The 16,455-nt window shown below is 48.8% G+C and overlaps 2 protein-coding genes across 10 annotated transcripts in view; one reads left to right on the forward strand and one right to left on the reverse strand.

Moving 5' to 3' along the window:
- The window catches only part of CCND3 (cyclin D3), a 98,249-nt gene extending 86,338 nt beyond the window's left edge, over window positions 1-11,911 (reverse strand). Inside the window, exon 1 of one of the 2 annotated variants that reach the window (XM_025890601.2) lies at window positions 11,727-11,911. In XM_025890601.2, coding sequence (XP_025746386.1) covers window positions 11,727-11,732 — 6 coding nt within the window. In that variant the 5' untranslated portion in view covers window positions 11,733-11,911. The remainder of the gene's footprint in view (window positions 1-11,726) is intronic. The other variant, XM_025890600.2, reaches the window with a different exon arrangement.
- A 1,205-nt stretch (window positions 11,912-13,116) lies between these two features.
- TAF8 (TATA-box binding protein associated factor 8) overlaps window positions 13,117-16,455 on the forward strand; it is a 27,439-nt gene continuing 24,100 nt past the window's right edge. For all 8 annotated transcript variants that reach the window (XR_012381902.1, XM_073904959.1, XM_025890464.2 and 5 more), the window contains exons 1-2: window positions 13,117-13,188; window positions 13,970-14,126. Coding sequence is in view for 7 of the 8 variants with exons in the window: in XM_073904959.1 (XP_073761060.1) it covers window positions 13,144-13,188; window positions 13,970-14,126 (202 nt within the window). In the remaining variant the exon portion in view is untranslated. The remainder of the gene's footprint in view (window positions 13,189-13,969; window positions 14,127-16,455) is intronic.

Raw genomic sequence — 16,455 nt, forward strand, 5'->3', positions numbered from 1 at the left:
AAGCAGACTCCATGCTGAGCGCAGAGCCCACTGTGGGGCTCAATCTCACAACCCTGAGATCATGATCTAAGTGAAAACCAAGAGTTGAGCGCTTAACTGACTGCGCCACCCAGGTGCCCCTGCAATTGACATTTTTAATGGCTATCTAATATTTTCTTCAAAAGAAATACCACATTTTGCTTACTCATGCTCTATTGTGAGGCAAACTGCTTTCTGAAGGGAGAGTTTACCATGTGACAAGGCCACCAGCAGGGCAAGAACATGTCCATTTAGGCCCACTATTGTGCAAGGACACCACTCACTGTTAGACACCTTTTTTTTTTTTAAGATTTTATTTTTTGAGAGACCAAGAGAGAGCACAAGCGGGGGTGTGAGGCGGAGGGAAAGGGAGAAGCAGGCTCTCCGCAGAGCAGGGAGCCCGATGCAGGGCTCGATCCCAGGACCCCAGAATCATGACCTGAGCTGAAGGCAGACGCTTAACCGACTGAGCCACCTAAGCGCCCCATAGATACCTTTTGTAGACTCTTCTCTTGTGGCGTCAAGCATCCAGTCTTCTTTCCTACAGCACTGCTACTTCCTTTTGGGGGACCCTCCTCTTCCTTAGTGCAAATCCAGGAGCCAGCCCTCCTACCTGCACCACAGACACGGGCAGGGCCGGCCCCTCCATTCCCACCATGTCTGGCCAGGCAGAGACGACTGCTCAGTGGCTGGCATCTTCCCGAAGGGCCCTCTGCCCAGCCCTCAGGCCCTTTATCAGTTTCCGTCCGTTTCCAAACCTAGCCTTCCAGCTTTTTTGGCAAGTCTGAGTTCCCAAACTTCTTCCAGTAAATTCCTTTTGCCTCATATTGGACAATCTACTTCTGTTGTGAACGGAACTTTGAGAATACTAAGGGATACCTCGCCTACTTACTGTTTTTCCAATTGCAAGTCAGGACACTTTACTGGGTCATGAAGTCATGAAGCTAATCATGACCAGCATTTAAAAAAAAATGAGGGGCGCCTGGGTGGCTCAGTCATTGGGCGTCTGCCTTCGGCTCAGGTCATGATCCCAGGGTCCTGGGACTGAGCCCTGCATCGGGCTCCCTGCTCAGCTGTAGGCCAGCTTCTCCCTCTCCCACTCCCCCTGCTTGTGTTTCCTCTCTCACTGTCTCTCTCTTTCAAAATAAATAAATAAAAATCTTTAAAAAATAAAAATTTAAAATTTAAAAAATTTTAAAAAATGAAACAACAGAATAAGAGAACATATCAGAAGTACATTATCTGGGGAGTAAGGGTAAGTATTGCTTCGTGAAACTTGTTTGATATACATACACGTGTGTGTATGCATGTATATAAAATGGGTTAAAATGAGAATATTTCTAGTTTTGAAAAACATTGCCCTAATTGAACTTGAGTTACCTAAGAACGAACAATGGAGCAATCTCTCTCCTAGATGTTTTTCTATTTCTCCCCACATCTATAGAAGCCAGGAAAGTATACTTCCTTGCCAACAGCATGGTATATTTCAAGGTCTACCCACTATTTTCTCTGTCTTCAGAGCCTGACATCTCCTCCTGCCCTTTACTTCTTTACTTAGCAATACTTAACGATTATGGACATATTTTCCTCCTGGTCTTTAAATTTCTCTTAATGGCACCACGATTCTGCCAGCGACATAGGCTGAAACATTCTGGGGCAGTCCTGCCTACTCTCATTCATTCATTCATTTGCTGTGGGCACCCACTGTAGCCTAGTAGGAGAGAAGGCATGCAAGCAACAAACTACAACATACTTCATCTTAGAAGTATGTGTGGTGCCCAGCGGGGGAAGGGCAGAGTAATTTCACAGGGCAGATGATTATTCATACCTTCCTACCAAATAATTACTAAGTTCTGTTGCTTTTACCTTCAAAATATTTTGCCAAATCACCCCCTTGTTTCCATTTCCACTGGCCTCACCCTAGTTTCAGTCCTTCTTAGATTTTGGTAGACTCTCTCTTGCCAGCTCTACTCTATGGCTGCCCTAGAAATCCTCTTTATTAAAACAGTCTGATCATGGCACTTCCATGCTCAAAAGCCTTCAGTGGCTCCCCATTGTCTACTAAAGTCCAAACTCCCCAACCCAACGCTATTGATTTGGCTTCTTCATGATTGCTTTGTGTTCTACTAGGCCACAGGTTCTAAACCGGTCCACAAGTTCTCCCTTTCCAACCACGATCTGTCTGAGCCCAGATTTTCTTTACGTACATCAACCAAAACAACATACTGCAACAGATGAAAGCAGAAGCAGATGTGATAACCCGGCTGTCTTCTACTAAGCCAGGTATTAAAGAGATTTGCAAAAAAAATGTAAAACAAAGCCACACTGCTCACTAGTTTTTAATAATTTAATAATATTTTATAAAAATATGATGCTATGCTAACATGCAATGAGTTTTTTACTGTTTACTTTAAAGGAATTTTTATTTTTAAAATTTCGCATTTAAAATGAGAAGTTAAATGTCAATAGCCACAAACTTCAAAAACAAAAACTTTTTGGGATCCTCAATAATTTTTAAGGGTATAATGCCCCAGGCCTCTCTACTTTTTTTTTTTTTTTTTAAGACTTTATTTACTTATTTGACAGAGAGAGACGGAGAGAGAGGGAACACAAGCAGGGGGAGTCGGGGAGGGAGAAGCAGGCTTCCTACTGAGCAGGAAGCCTGATGTGGAGCTCCATCCCAGCACCCTGGGATCATGACCCGAGCTGAAGGCAGCCGCTTAACGACTGAGCCACCCAGGCGCCCCGGCCTCTCTATTCTTTACCTTCATGTCTTTAGTGTCTTGCTGGAGTTTTTGTTTTGTTTTGTTTTGTTTTTAAAGATTTTATTTATTTTAGAGAGAAAGAGAGTGCAGGGGGGAAAGGCAGACAGAGATGAAGAGAGAGAATCCCAAGCAGGCTCCCCACTGAGCACAGGGCTTGATCCCATGACCCCTAAGATCATGACCTGAGCCAAAATCAAAGGTCAGACGCTTAACTGACTGAGCCACCCAGGCACCCCTGGAGTTTACAAACCACTAGAAAAATAAGAAGTGGCATATTAAAAATAATTGTTATAAATATAATGATAATAGAAATAGCCATTAATTATTTTAGAAAGAAGCAATAACGATATACAGAATAAGCAAGCATAATAATTGTTATAGAAATAGGAATCAAAAAATGATTATTTCTACAGTGTAGTTTTCAGTAAAAAACTCAGATATTCAGAAAAGTAAAAAATTACAAAAGCCACCACCATTGAAAACTGCTCCTGGGGGGGCGCCTGGGTGGCTCAGATGGTTAAGCGTCTGCCTTCGGCTCAGGTCATGATCCCAGAGTCCTGGGATCGAGTCCCGCATCGGGCTCCCTGCTCCTTGGGAGCCTGCTTCTCCCTCTGCCTCTCTCTCGCTCTCTCTCTCTCTGTGTCTCTCATGAATAAATAAATAAAATCTTTAAAAAAAAAAAAAAAAGAAAACTGCTCCTGGGGCGCCAGGCTGACTCAGTCGGAAGAGTACACAACTCTTTAAACTTGGGGTTGTGAGTTCAAGCCCAACGCTGGGTGTAGAGATTACTAAAAATAAACTTAAAAAACTTAAAATAAAATAAAATTGCTCCTGAATAATTTCTCCTTAAGTCAACGCCTCTTTTATTTTCTCAAATGGCATCTCTGACAAGAAATTCCTGGTTAATCCACCCAAAAGTAACTGCTCCTTCTTCCAGATTCCCCCAGCGCTGCCACTCAAACCTTTCCTGTGGCCCAGGGAGCCCATGAGAGCCCATGAGAGCCCATGAGAGCCCATGAGCGAATGCATATTGAATTCCTAAATGTGCCCCTTTAACAATCACAAATTCAATTACATCCACTGAAGGAGACACTAATCAACCACAGAAACTTAGATTATTCATGCAATGTGGTCCCTTAACTCAAGCTCAACATCATGTTCAACCAAGGACATGGCCATCTGTTCCAATGACAACTGGCCATGTTGGGAGATTCTCAGAGACAGGGGAGAATGCCCAAAATAGGCATCCTGTGTTCTATGAGCAGTTTCAGGAGACTTTAATGGTAATTTTGAGATGGATTTTGTTTTTACACTGACCTTGAACCCAGCACTGCCTAAAATGTGACTCTGCTGTAAATGAGCAATGGACAAGAGCTCTGAGCCTTACAGATGTTGTTGGAGGGATGTACCAGATGGGTGAGCCCAGGATCCTAGACCTATGCAGCCCTGTCCTTTGGATAGGGTCTGTGGCATACATCCTTGGCCAGGGCCGCTGCCCCTTTCTGGGTGGGGTATCTTGAAGGTGAAGTTTGCAGGTCCAGCGTGAGGACTCAGCTTAACCACCAACTTCAGAGGGGCACCCTCAGCCACTGCCCTGGAGACACACCCCTACCAAAGCCTGAGTCTGGGGGAGAGAAAGGAAAGGAAAAGGGACGTTGGAGGGGGAGCTGGAGGAAAACTCGTGTGTGCCATCACCCCAGATGGGGCGGCTGTGGTCAGGCTGATTCATCCCGGGCTCCCCAGATAGGTCAGGGCCCCAGCCCCACCTAGCAAAGCTCGTATCACCACCACCCACTCCTGCTTCCTGGGTCTTGTGTGACACCTGACTGCTGGGGCAGGGCTGGGCCATCCTTGCTCCCTCCCTTCCGTCTTGCTTGGTGTAGTGGGCAACCCTGCAGCTCAGGCCAGGAGTGCTGAGGGATGGAGGCAGCTCTGGACTTGCCTGGGGCACTTGGACCTACACCATCATAGCTCCACAAAGACGTGCACACACACATTCATCATCACACACGGAGGCAGCTCGGAGGCCTACCAGCCAGCTCTATGCGTCCTGATGCTGTGTTCAGGGTAGTGTCTCCACAGAACCTGGGGTCATCTCACACTCCCTCTGGTGGGTGAACCCACACACTTGGGGACACACACACACACACACACACACACACACACAAGCATACACAATGTGCAGGAAAAGTCCGACTCAGGTCAGAATCCTTTCAGCCCCTAGGCTCTCAGGACTGACTAGCTGTATGACCTTGGGCGAGTTACTTAAACTCTGTGCCTCAGTTTCTTCACCTGTAAAATAACAGAACCTCGTGGGATTCTTGGGAAGAACAAATGAGAGATGAGTTAATAGACATACATATTTATTATAAACTGATCTGCAAATGGTACATACTGTCCGTAGGCGCCCACAACAGTGCCTGGCTTCTGGAAATTGTGCAAAAGATATGCTGTCACTATCTCCAAAGTGTTTGCTGCCATGTGCCTGGGAAGAAATGAGGGTTCAGAGAAATCCACACCACAAATTCCCACAAGGAATGCAAAAAATGACTCCCAGACGCTGTATCAGAGGAAAGGCGGGGAAGAAGCAGGACTTTCTGAGCACGACCCAGGAGGCACTAAACTCACATCCAGTGTTTGTAAAGACAGTTTTTTTTTGAGTTAGAACCCAAGAAGCTGGGCCCAGCCGAAAAAGACTGTTTCCTTGGAGACACAGAGACCCGAGAGAAAAATTCAGCCTGGTCCCTAGAGGTGGAATCGAGTCAATTCCAAGAGGAGACAGAGGCTGCCTCCAGGATCAGCAGGTACCAACAGACTGGAAGGAAAAAGGGAGAGGGCCCGGGAAAAACTAGAATCTTCCACACCCTGGCCTATGCTCAGCTACCCGGTACATCTGAGAGTCTGTAACCCCAAGATCCTCTCTCACTGTGATGAAAATAGATTGCACATAGTGAGCAGCCTCCAAGTTTGTGGTTCTGCAATAGATACTGTTTAAAGGAAAGGGGATGGAGCTAGAAGGAAGGGGAGACACAGTTGACTCTCGGGGGCCCAGTGTTGGGAGGAAGCAAGCCTGCCTCCCCTCCATAATCCAAAGTCAGCCTGTGATAGGCACTTGCCAGAGAGGAGTAAACCCTCTCCTGGGTCTTATCCAGACAGAATTGCTCGGCTCCCAGGAGTGAGCTCAGGAAAGAGTCTATGAAGGATAGATGCCTTCCTGGGGACAGGCAGCCTGGGCGCCCTCCGTACCCCCATCCTCTCTCCCCTTGGCCGGCCGGCCCCTCCTCCCAGTGCGTCCAACACTTCCAGCTGGAGACTAAGTTGGAGCCCGAGGTCTGCATCTGAGGCCCCCTCCTGCTTCCTTTCCCAGAACTCAGGGCCCCCAGGGGAGGGGCAGGAGGAGCAGCCTGGGGGGAAGAGAACAGAGGACAGGAGGGAGGGTGAGTTGGAGCAGACAAAGCTGGGGCCAGAACTGGGAGTTTCTGGGACAGTCCCAATTTCAAATATTCTGTCCAACTGTCTGACCACAGGCCAGAACTTGTGGGCTGGTATTTATTTTAGAAAAAGGGATGAAATGGGAGTCATAGGTAGGATGAGGAGGAAACCTCTTGGTTTGGGGGTAGCCCCCATGCCCACCTCAAGCAGCTCTGGCTAGAAGATGATTAGGACCATGATAGGATGGGGGAGGTATCACTTATAAGGATTCATGACCTGGTTGGCACTTGGCAGGGTTTTGCGGGCATTAATCTCACACGCCCAGTGCAGAGGGTGGACTCTGAAGCCTCAGCCCCATACTCTGTGTAACCACTCTGTGCCTCAGTTTCCTCGTCTGTAAAAACATAACAATAGTGCCGCCCTCACAAAAATGCCAAGTGAACAAAAAAGAGGATATTTCAAAGAATATCAGCCATTACAAATCCCCCCAATGACCCGGTGAGGTAGGGACTGGAGTTACACCCACCTGACAGATGAGGAAACTCAGTTTCACACAAGCAGGAAGGAACCAAGCTAAGTCTCAAACCAGAGTGGTTTGTCTCCTAGGCACTGGCTGTCTTGACCACTCCATGAGAGAAAGCACGAATCAGCGGTTATACGCACAAATTTTACAGCCAAACGTCCAAGTCAGACTTCCAGCTCAGCCACTGACCAGCTGTGTGAATGGAAGCCAACTGCTTAACCCTTGGTGCTTTGGTTTGCTCATCTATAAAATGGGCATCCTGCCTTATTGTTAGAAGGGAAGACACGAGTTAGGAAAGGTTTGGAACACTACTAGTTATGGCCTCTTTCTCCGGGCCTGCCCTCCACAGTGCCCTCTGGTGACGGGGCTTGGAACTGCACTCTCTGTTCCGGCTCAGACAAGCGAGCCTCCTGGGGGCCCCGAGGCCCCAGGGGATCTGTGCTTTTCTAAGGGTGCGAGGGGGCCCCAAGCAACCCGTCTTCTATCCCTCATTCCTAGACAATGCCTGGGCCTCTGCTCTCTCCCCTTAGGAGTGGCCGTTTCGGGGGGACTTTATCTTTTCCTTTTTTTTTTTTTAAGATTTTTATTTATTTATTTATTTGACAGAGAGAGAGAGCAAAAGAGGAAACACAAGCAGGGGTAGTGGGAGAGGGAGAAGCAGGCTTTCCACCAAGCAGTGAGCCCGACGCGGGGCTCGATCCCAGGGCCCTGGGATCATGACCTGAGCCGAAGGCAAACGCTCACGATTGAGCCACCCAGGCGCCGGGTGGGGGGTGAGGGGGTGAGGGACACGGACACGCACGCACACATGGACTTTGGACCAGGGTGGGAGAACTGGCCGCTGAGGGCAAATGAGGGGCAATTTTTGAGGCCTCTTAAAGGAGACAACATGGCGTCACCTCTTTGAAGGCTATGAAAGGCCATGCCCACAAGGGCTGCTGGCCTGGCCCTCTGCTCCCAACACACAGGTCCTTCTATCTCAAGGGCAAAGGAAGGTCAGGGAGGGGGAGAAGAAGGTGTGGGAGGGAGGGGCCCCAGGGTCTGAGACCCAAGAGAGCGTTTTATGGGGGTTGCACTGGGTCAAAAGTGGATCCCTGGGTCCTCGTGTAGATAACTGGGGATGGGGTGGGGCGGAGGCCCCATGAAACCAGCTGGCAACCTAAAGGACCAGATGGTGCTCTTCACCCAGTCTAGCAGCCCATGGACAACACACTGGGCAACATCCCCACCTGGTGGACAGACGGGGATCGCCACGGGCTGGGGAGCAGAGGGAGCAAAGGGAGGACCGGGAAGGGAAAAGCAGGTGAATAATCACATGGGAGGTTTAGAGGTAGAAGCGGCTTTGAGGTCCTCCCATTAGCAGAAGCCCCTCCTAAGCATGTGCTCTAGACTCCCTCAGACAAGGAACTCACTTCTTCAACTATCTGTTAGAAAGTTCTTATGCTTTTTGGAAATCTGCCCCCCCCCCGTCTCCCCATCACCACCCCCTACCTAGGGGCTTCCAAAGGCAACCTTTCAAATATTTGAACACAGCTATAATATCCCTCCTAAGTCTCCCCATTTGCTTCAACCGTCCAGAATTTGACGCCAGTTGTTCACCCACTGCATCGTTTCTTCACTTGGTGATCCTTTTTTAATATATTAGCTTCCAAAGAATCCCTTCGGATTCTCTATGTAAGCCACCCTTCCCCTAACAACATCATTTTTAAAACATCTTTGGATCTCAAACCTCCTACTCTTCAGGGTCTGATATGATATAATACTGTTCAGTTCTGATATATATTGGTGCTCTGATTTGGGGGTTAATTTAAATGTCAAGAGCACAGGCTCTGAAGTCAAATACACCAGTGTTCAAATCTGGGCTCTGCCACTTACTAGCTGTGTGACCTTGGGGAAGTTTCTTAGTCTTTCTGGGTTTCAGTTTCCTCATCTGTAAATCAGGGATAGGGATATTTACTACCTGGTGTTGTGATGAACATCAAATGAGATAAGGCCAGTAAAACACTTGAGATAGCTCCTGGCTGCATCATTCAGCTCCTAAGTGACCATTATAAGCACATTTCTCTGAGTTTAAGGCTGGAGGGGGTGCTTTGGAGAAGAGAGAAGAAAAGGAGAAAAGAAGACCTTCTGGAGTTATGCAGCCTTTCCCAAGCAGTGTGAATGCCAGGTGAAATCCAACAAAAGGGTACCTTGCTCTGGTCTCATTTCCAATCTCTGGCCAGACCCCCTCCACTCCCCATCCCCACCCTGTAATGGGGCAGGTCTTGACAGCTCTTTGAAACTCAGAGGGTTTAAAATTTAAATGTCTTTGAGGGTAAGAGAAACACACCAAAATAAACATACCTCCTGCTGAACAGAGAAAGGGAAACTTGGCAGGCGCCCCAGAACTTTCCCCACCCCCAGCCCTCCCTAAACTTCCTCTTGTGGTTTCTCAAGAGTACAACCTGTTCTCCCCAGCCAAGAAAGCGCCTGAGGGGGCTGGGGCATGCCAAGGGTTCCACTGCACCCCACCCGATGACAAGGGAGGAAAGTATGCACGGCAGAAGAGTGGCCTGGAGGTCTATATAGTTCTGAATTTCACAACCTGCTTACCTGTTATCTTGGTATGGCCACGCTTTATCCTCAACTGCCAGCCTCAACACCCATCCCCACCCCCAGCACAGGCCTCTCTCTCAAAGACAGATGCACAAGGTGGTTTGACTGCAGGCAGAGGCGGACCACTTCAGGCGTCCCCAGATCTGTGCAGAGAACTCTTGAGAAAACCTAAGAGTTTCGGAAAGGTAATGGAAAAGCGGTTTGGAATCCCTGGAGCCTCCGCCCTGTGGCCTGGCTCACATCCAGAGCAAAGTCCCAGGCTGCCTGGAGGGAGGGGGTCAGATAACACAGATGCAGCTTTGGGATGCAGCATCTGTGGGCAAGAGAAGCGAACATCTTAAGACTGCTTCCACTTCCTTACTCAGCTACCAGGTTGGACTGTTCCTTTTGGAATCTAAAATAGGAAGGTCTTTGCTAAGATTCCCACCAAATGAGGTGTCTTGATCTCCCACACCCCCAGAGTCTGGTACATCACATACATGTTGCCTTTTTTCTTGTATCAAACTGCAGTTTGTTCCTCTTGGTGAGTGAGGTTTATTCAAGAAAACACACACACGGCCTTAAGGAAAGGATACCAGCTCAGTGCAGTCCTACAAGCCTACTCCAGACCTACTGGGGCTCCATGTAAACCATTACCAGCACCCACACTCAGCTAAAAAGTTTCTCTCCCCTTTACCATTCAAGACACAGGTCCTTTCGGAAAACTCCTAAGTCCTTGGCTTAAGTGGACATTCTGTGCGGTCAGTCCGGGAAGCAAGCTAGCCTAGTGCTTAAGAACAGGGTCTCCTGGGTCAAGTGACCTGGGTTTCAATCTCAGCTCTGCCACTTATTTCTGGTGTACTCTTTAAAAAAATGACTTACCTCTTCTGTGCCTAGGCTTTCCTGTCTATACAATGCGATAATCCTAGTGCTGACCTCATAGGACTTAGGGAAATTAAATGAGACATTACACCCCAAACATTTAGAAGAGTGCCTGCCAGTACTAAATGAGCATTAGCTGGTATTCTGAACACTTGAGGGAAGGAAACAAAGAGGAGGCACTAAGGACCAAGGTGGCCCTGGTCTCAAGGACTAGGATCCTGCAGGAATTCTCAGAGATGCTTTGGATGGAAAGCTCCAAGCAGAGTAGAAGCTCTGACTTGTTTACCATTATGCCCCCGACATCTAGCCTGTGCAGAAAGTATGGCCATAGCTAAGAGGCGGTGAATGAATCCATCAAGTGTTGTATCAGTCATCTCTCCAAGGAGCCCAGGAATTGAAAGAGAAGAATCTGCAGGAACACGACGGGAGATCTAGTTCTCTTCACCCATTCATGTCTGGTCCCCAAGAGAACCGAGGTGGGGGGCATAGAGGGAACAGCGGAAACAATCCCAAAGTCCAAGGGTGAGGAATGGGTACCCCCACATTGTGTGGATGGTCACATAACCCTCAAGTGGACTCCCAGAATTTCTGGATTCTTAGGGACCAGCCCAGAAACTTGCCTTTCCCTGACTTTATCCTGTTCATTCCCACCTCTTCTTCATGCCTAGACAGCAGGTCAAAGAGAGCAGGAATGCTTTCAGGGTCCTCATTGTATCCCAAGGTCCAACACGAGTCAGGGTTCAGTACAACCCTGTGGAATGAGCAAGTGGCCCCCAAAGACTTCCTACCACTTCTCTGCCTAGTGACTCTCCATCACCCAGAATCCGACTCCAAAGTCCTTTTCTCTCTGGAGTCTTGCTATAGCCAGACCAATTTGGCACTTTATCTCTGTTGTTCTATGACCCACACTAGCTGTAGATGAATAACATTATTCATTGCACCCTCAGCACCCTACAAATTCCAGACACATAATAGGTGCTCAATGTTTGCAGATGAAACCATTATGCTCCCTTAGTAACAGCAACCAATTTCCTCGGTTGCTCTTCTTGGCAATACATTAAAAGACACAGAAGAGGCTTGTGTGCCCATCAGACACCAGAGGGACAGACACTGAGGGTTCCTTCCTTCCAGTCCTGTCTTCTGACCTCCTCCCTTTGCCCTGGCTGGCAGGAGGACTCGAACCTGCCCACATTGGTTCTGCCTTCCTGCTCGCCTCCCATCCCTATCTCTGAGGTATGAAGAACCCAGTGAGGCCACTGGGCTTCTAGGTCAGCTTGGGGAGGAGCTGTGGGGACAGGGCTCAGGGCTTTGGGGGCGTCTCTGCTCTTCAACTACGTGCAGAACAGCTCATTGGGAGAGAAAGTGAGCCGAGCTTTGAGGGACAACGGGGAGGTGATGAGGACGCGGTGACCCCCTTAACCGACCCAACTCTGACCACTACCCCAGGCGTCCAGCCTGAACTTGGAGGTCCCAGCGAAGGGTGGAGAGGCTGACACCCCACCTATCTAGGCTTCTTCAGCCATCAAGCCTACCTCCATAGCAGGTGAGCCCCCCGAAGCACGGACTGTGGCCTCATTCTCCCGTCGCCTCTGACTTCTGTCTTTGGGGAGGTAGGGGGTCGCAACCTCCAGCCGTGGGGAGGGGCGTGCACTCCTCCGTCAGGCGCCCCAACAGAAACAGTCTCCACCCCCGCGTGCGCCGCGTGTTTACAAAGTCCGCGCTGCGCAGCGGATCCCGAGTTTAAAGCTGGGCAGGAAGTGGGGAAGTGGGGGCGGGGGAGACAAAGGGGCTGGGTGCTCGGCTCGACTAAAGTTCGGGCCCCGACTCCTCCCCCGGCCGCCCGCGGCTCGCCCTGCAGACCCCGACCCAAGTGCCCTAGGTGAGGGGGCGGGGAACGGCCCCAGGCTCAGGTGCGCCTGCAGGGCCGGGGCGGCACGGGTTCCCAGGTCTCTGCCCTCTGGGCGTTCGCCAGTCATTCACGCCTCGCGCAGGAAATAAGCTACAACTTTAGGTGCTGTCTCTTGACCTCTTACTCTACGTCTGGCACTGTGCCAGACCCTTTGTGTGTATTAGCTCATTTTCTTCTCTATCAATCCCACCCCGGTTTCACCCCCCCACACACACACAAGGAAACTGAGGCACAGTGTGGTTAAGTAACGTGCCCGAAGTCCCACAGCCTGCAAGTGTTAGGATTCAAAGCCAGCGTCTGCGCCCTCCCAGGCACCCGCAAACGGAACCGAATGAGGCGCGGTGCGGTCCCCGGCCCCGGCGCGGAGAACCCCGTCCCAGAGTGGCTGATGAGCGAGTGAGGCGCAGAAAACCACAAGCACCGGGGGACGCAACGCCCTGGGAGTGAGGCGGGCACCGGACAGCTTCCTGCCGTCTGCTTGCCCCGCAAATACCTGCGGATAGAGGGCGAGAAGGCGGAGGGATGCAGCGGAAGACCTGGGCTAGCTGGTCGGTAGGCTCTAGTTCAAGTGGACCATTGGCGGGCTGCGGGGCCGTCAGCACAAAATAAGGTTTCCCCAAATTTCCAGGCCAGGAGAATCACCTGGAGAGCTTCACAATACGGATTCCCAGGCCCCTTCCCCATTCAGTGAGTCACCGGGACCGAGCGGGACCCAGCCAGGTACTGCTAACTAACAACAGGCAAGTTTGGAGCGTTCCAGGGATGTGCTCTTTAGGAGAAACGATTTCACCTAGAAATAGGTGTGAGACCGAGGGCGCATCTTCCAAGCCAATTCCGAGGTTCACTGGGGGCCCAAGAACCTACCACTCACTGAAGGTCACGTAAGCCGGGGCCCTCAGACACCCCCCCCGCCCCGCCAACCTCCAGGGCTTAGGAAAGCTCCGAGGGGCGCATGCCGCCCCGCCCCTCGCCGCCCCTCCCCTTTCGGCGACTACAAGTCCCATACTGCCCTGCGCTCACGCACATTACGCCAGAGCAAGATGGCCGATACGGCGGCCACTGCCGGGGCCGGTGGCTCCGGAACGGTAAGGGCGGGAGGCGTGGGGCCGAAGGCGAGAAAGTCTGGGCGTTCTGTAACTTCACCCTAGTGTGGGCAACAAGCTCATAGCCAGAAACCCAGCCCCACTATGAGCTCCGAGTGGAGGAGCGTCTTTCAGGCCGTACATGCCCCCCTCCTTGGGACTTGGCTACGGCCTCCTGAGTTGGTGGACCTGTGTACTGATTGGCTCCTTCCCTGTTGGGGGTTGGGAACCCGGAACACCTCCTGATTGGTCCGAAAAGGCTGATTTTGCCTTCTTACTGGCCAGCCGAAGTTGGGAGGGATTCCCGTTTCAAAATATTTAGCTTTCCAACTTTTCTAAGCCTTCCTCTCTTCAGCGTCTTGTGGTGGTGGTTTAATTTTTCTTGTTAGTGAAATGTTGTGGAAGTGGGAGGAACAAGAGAGAGATCATTGTTTTCTGGGAGATGGGCATGAATTCAAAACCATCATGCATGTTTTTTCAGTATATATTTTGATAATATGCTAAAATAGAAAGTGAAAAGCAGACATTTTGTGTTATTGGAATTTTAAGTTTTAGGTAGCTCCTTGGTATTTAGAGCCCCTTGGGTACTCGATTATTACTCAGCTGGCCAGGATTTATAAGTCTAAACAGCAGGGGCTACGGCTACATATTTTATTAAGCACTGATAAATATTTAGCGAAAGACCTTTGCTTGCCATTGATGATATGGGAACTATTTGATTGCACCCTTGTCCTATGGGTGAAAATCTTTTTTTTTTTTTTTTTAATGGGGTGTTGATTCGCAGAGATCAGGAAGTAAACAATCCACTAACCCTGCTGACAACTACCATCTGGCCCGGAGACGAACCCTTCAAGTGGTTGTGAGCTCCTTGTTGACAGAGGCAGGGTTCGAGAGTGCTGAGAAAGCATCCGTGGAAACATTGACAGAGATGCTGCAGAGCTGTAAGTACCAGGAAACAATAGGCCTTCTTTGAGTCAACCAAACATCTGTTCTGTGTTCTGCAATCTGATAGTGTTAAGATTTAGGAAAAAGAAGAACATAGTAAAGTGACTTACAGGCTTTAGAATCAGATGGATGTGGGTGTAAGTCATCGCTCTGCCACTTCATAGCTTGAGCAAGTCACTAAACCTGAACCTCAGTTCATGAAGTAGGATAATAATTTGTATCTCATGGAGTTGTGAGGATAAGTGAGGTGCATATGTAAAACCTTTGATGTTAGGAACATTGTAAGCTCTTGATGAATTGTAGGTGCTGTTGTGGCTGTTTGTCGTCTGAGCTCAAAGGAGTTATAGTTTTGTTGCAGCGTCACAATTAATTCCCATGAATGGATGCTGCACATTGGGTAATCAAATGCTATAGCATGTGATACAAAGAGGGAGGGCAAATAAATTTTATAGAATGGAAAAAAACTTGAAACAGGTTGAGGTGTAAGAGCCTGGAATGGTCTCACATAGGCTTTTCTGCTTCTGCAGTGTATTTCCCTGCTTGGGTTTTATTGGAGCGGAGGGTGGAAGGTAGGATGGGATGAGAGATGGGGTTACTTACGTTGTCTCTTGAGGGATCAACGCCTACAAATCAAAGTGAGAAAAAGGTTTATGCAGAGGGAGAAGTTAACTGCAATGTAGGCCAAATAAAGAGTTGGCTAACTCAGTGGGGAGCTCTGGAGCAGTTTGTTGCCCTTTAGAGTACGCCACATCAGGCTGAAAGGCTCTGCCTTTGTACTCAGTGCTGGATCAGGCACTAGATGTGGGCTGCCCCAGGAAGGACGTGGTCTGAGGTGAGGTGACTCTCTGCAACTGATGTTCGGTACTTTTAAATACCAGATGTTTTCCTAAAGCAGTGATCTCAAATGTTTTGGTCTTAGAACCTCTTTAGATTCTTAAATATTGAGGGTCCTGAGGAGTTTTGTCTACAGGGGCTTTCTATAGAGCGATTTTTGCCACATTAGGAAATAAAATTGAGAAAAATTTTAAATGTAAACATACATAAGCCCACATTCCATTATCCATCAAAGCCATGATATCATCATAGGCCACATGGCCTCTGGGAAACTACATGAGACAATGAGAGTAAAAAAGTCAATGTCTTCACTTCATTATAAACATAGTTTTGGCCTCTGGACTTTGGGAAGGATTTCAGGGCTGCCTGGGGATTCCCAGACCACACTAGGAGAACTTTTGTCCTAAAAGAATGGACTAATAGTTCCCATCAGAGAAGAATTCAGTTATTGAAAAGATCTTGGAATTCAGAGTTTAAAGGTCCTCGTGGTTGAGGCAGTTCTTTCTGATACCACTGGACAAGAGGGCCTTTTTTCTCTCAGAAGAAATAGTTGCCACTGAGGGGGGATGGAGCTGAAATAGTCGTGTTGGAAAGTTGTGAATATTGAAACTGAAAGGCTTGAAAATAGTATAGAAGTCTGCCACTTCGTTCCAAGGAATACCAGGGATAGATGGCTTAAGCTGGGGTCTCGCTGAGACTTGAGCACTTCCATGTTGTCAAGAGCTCTGGATTTTAGCGTTTCAGGATTTGCATTGGTTTTAAGCATCAGGCAGGGTTTTTGTGTTTGTTGTCTACGGTCACTTAGTTTCTAGGGACTCCAGTCTTAGACTGCGTTCAGAGCAAAGTCTCTGAATACTCTCTTCTACATTTCTTATACATATCCTTTGAAATCCTAGGACCTGCTAAGAAAAAAAAAAAAAGAAAAAGCCAAATGGGTAAAAATATTTTAACTGCTACCTGGCTTGTTTCTAAGACATTCTACCAAGATTCTAATTAGATTTTCCCCACAGTAAACAGATGCCGCCCACCATTTTCGGGTATGGAAGCCAGTACTAGTGACTTGCCCAGGGTAGTGGCAACCACTTGCTTTTAACTCCTGAACCATCAGGGCTTCTAGAGCAGGGGATCCTTACCTTTTGGGTCTTCTTTTGTATCTGATGAAATCTGTGGACCTATCCCCGGAAGAAGGCTTTTCTGTATGTAAAATTCAGCACAATTTCAGAGTTTTCATGAAATTGCCCATCCACCTCTGAAGCCCATTTATGGAGCCCAGTTTCATGCCCCTCCTTTTCCCTGAAGGACTTTGGCATAACATTTTTTTTTTTAAAGATTGTATTTATTTGAGAGAGAGAGAATGAGAGATAGAGAGCACGAGAGGGAGGAGGGTCAGAGGGAGAAGCAGACTCCCTGCTGAGCAGGGAGCCCGATGTGGGACTCGATCCCGGGACTCCAGGATCATGACCTGAGCCGAAGGCAGTCGCTTAACCAACT

Source organism: Callorhinus ursinus, unplaced genomic scaffold (genome assembly GCF_003265705.2).
Source record: "Callorhinus ursinus isolate GAN/ISIS: 27379988/994484 unplaced genomic scaffold, GSC_fseal_2.0 scaffold22, whole genome shotgun sequence".
Taxonomy (NCBI): Eukaryota; Metazoa; Chordata; class Mammalia; order Carnivora; family Otariidae; genus Callorhinus; species Callorhinus ursinus.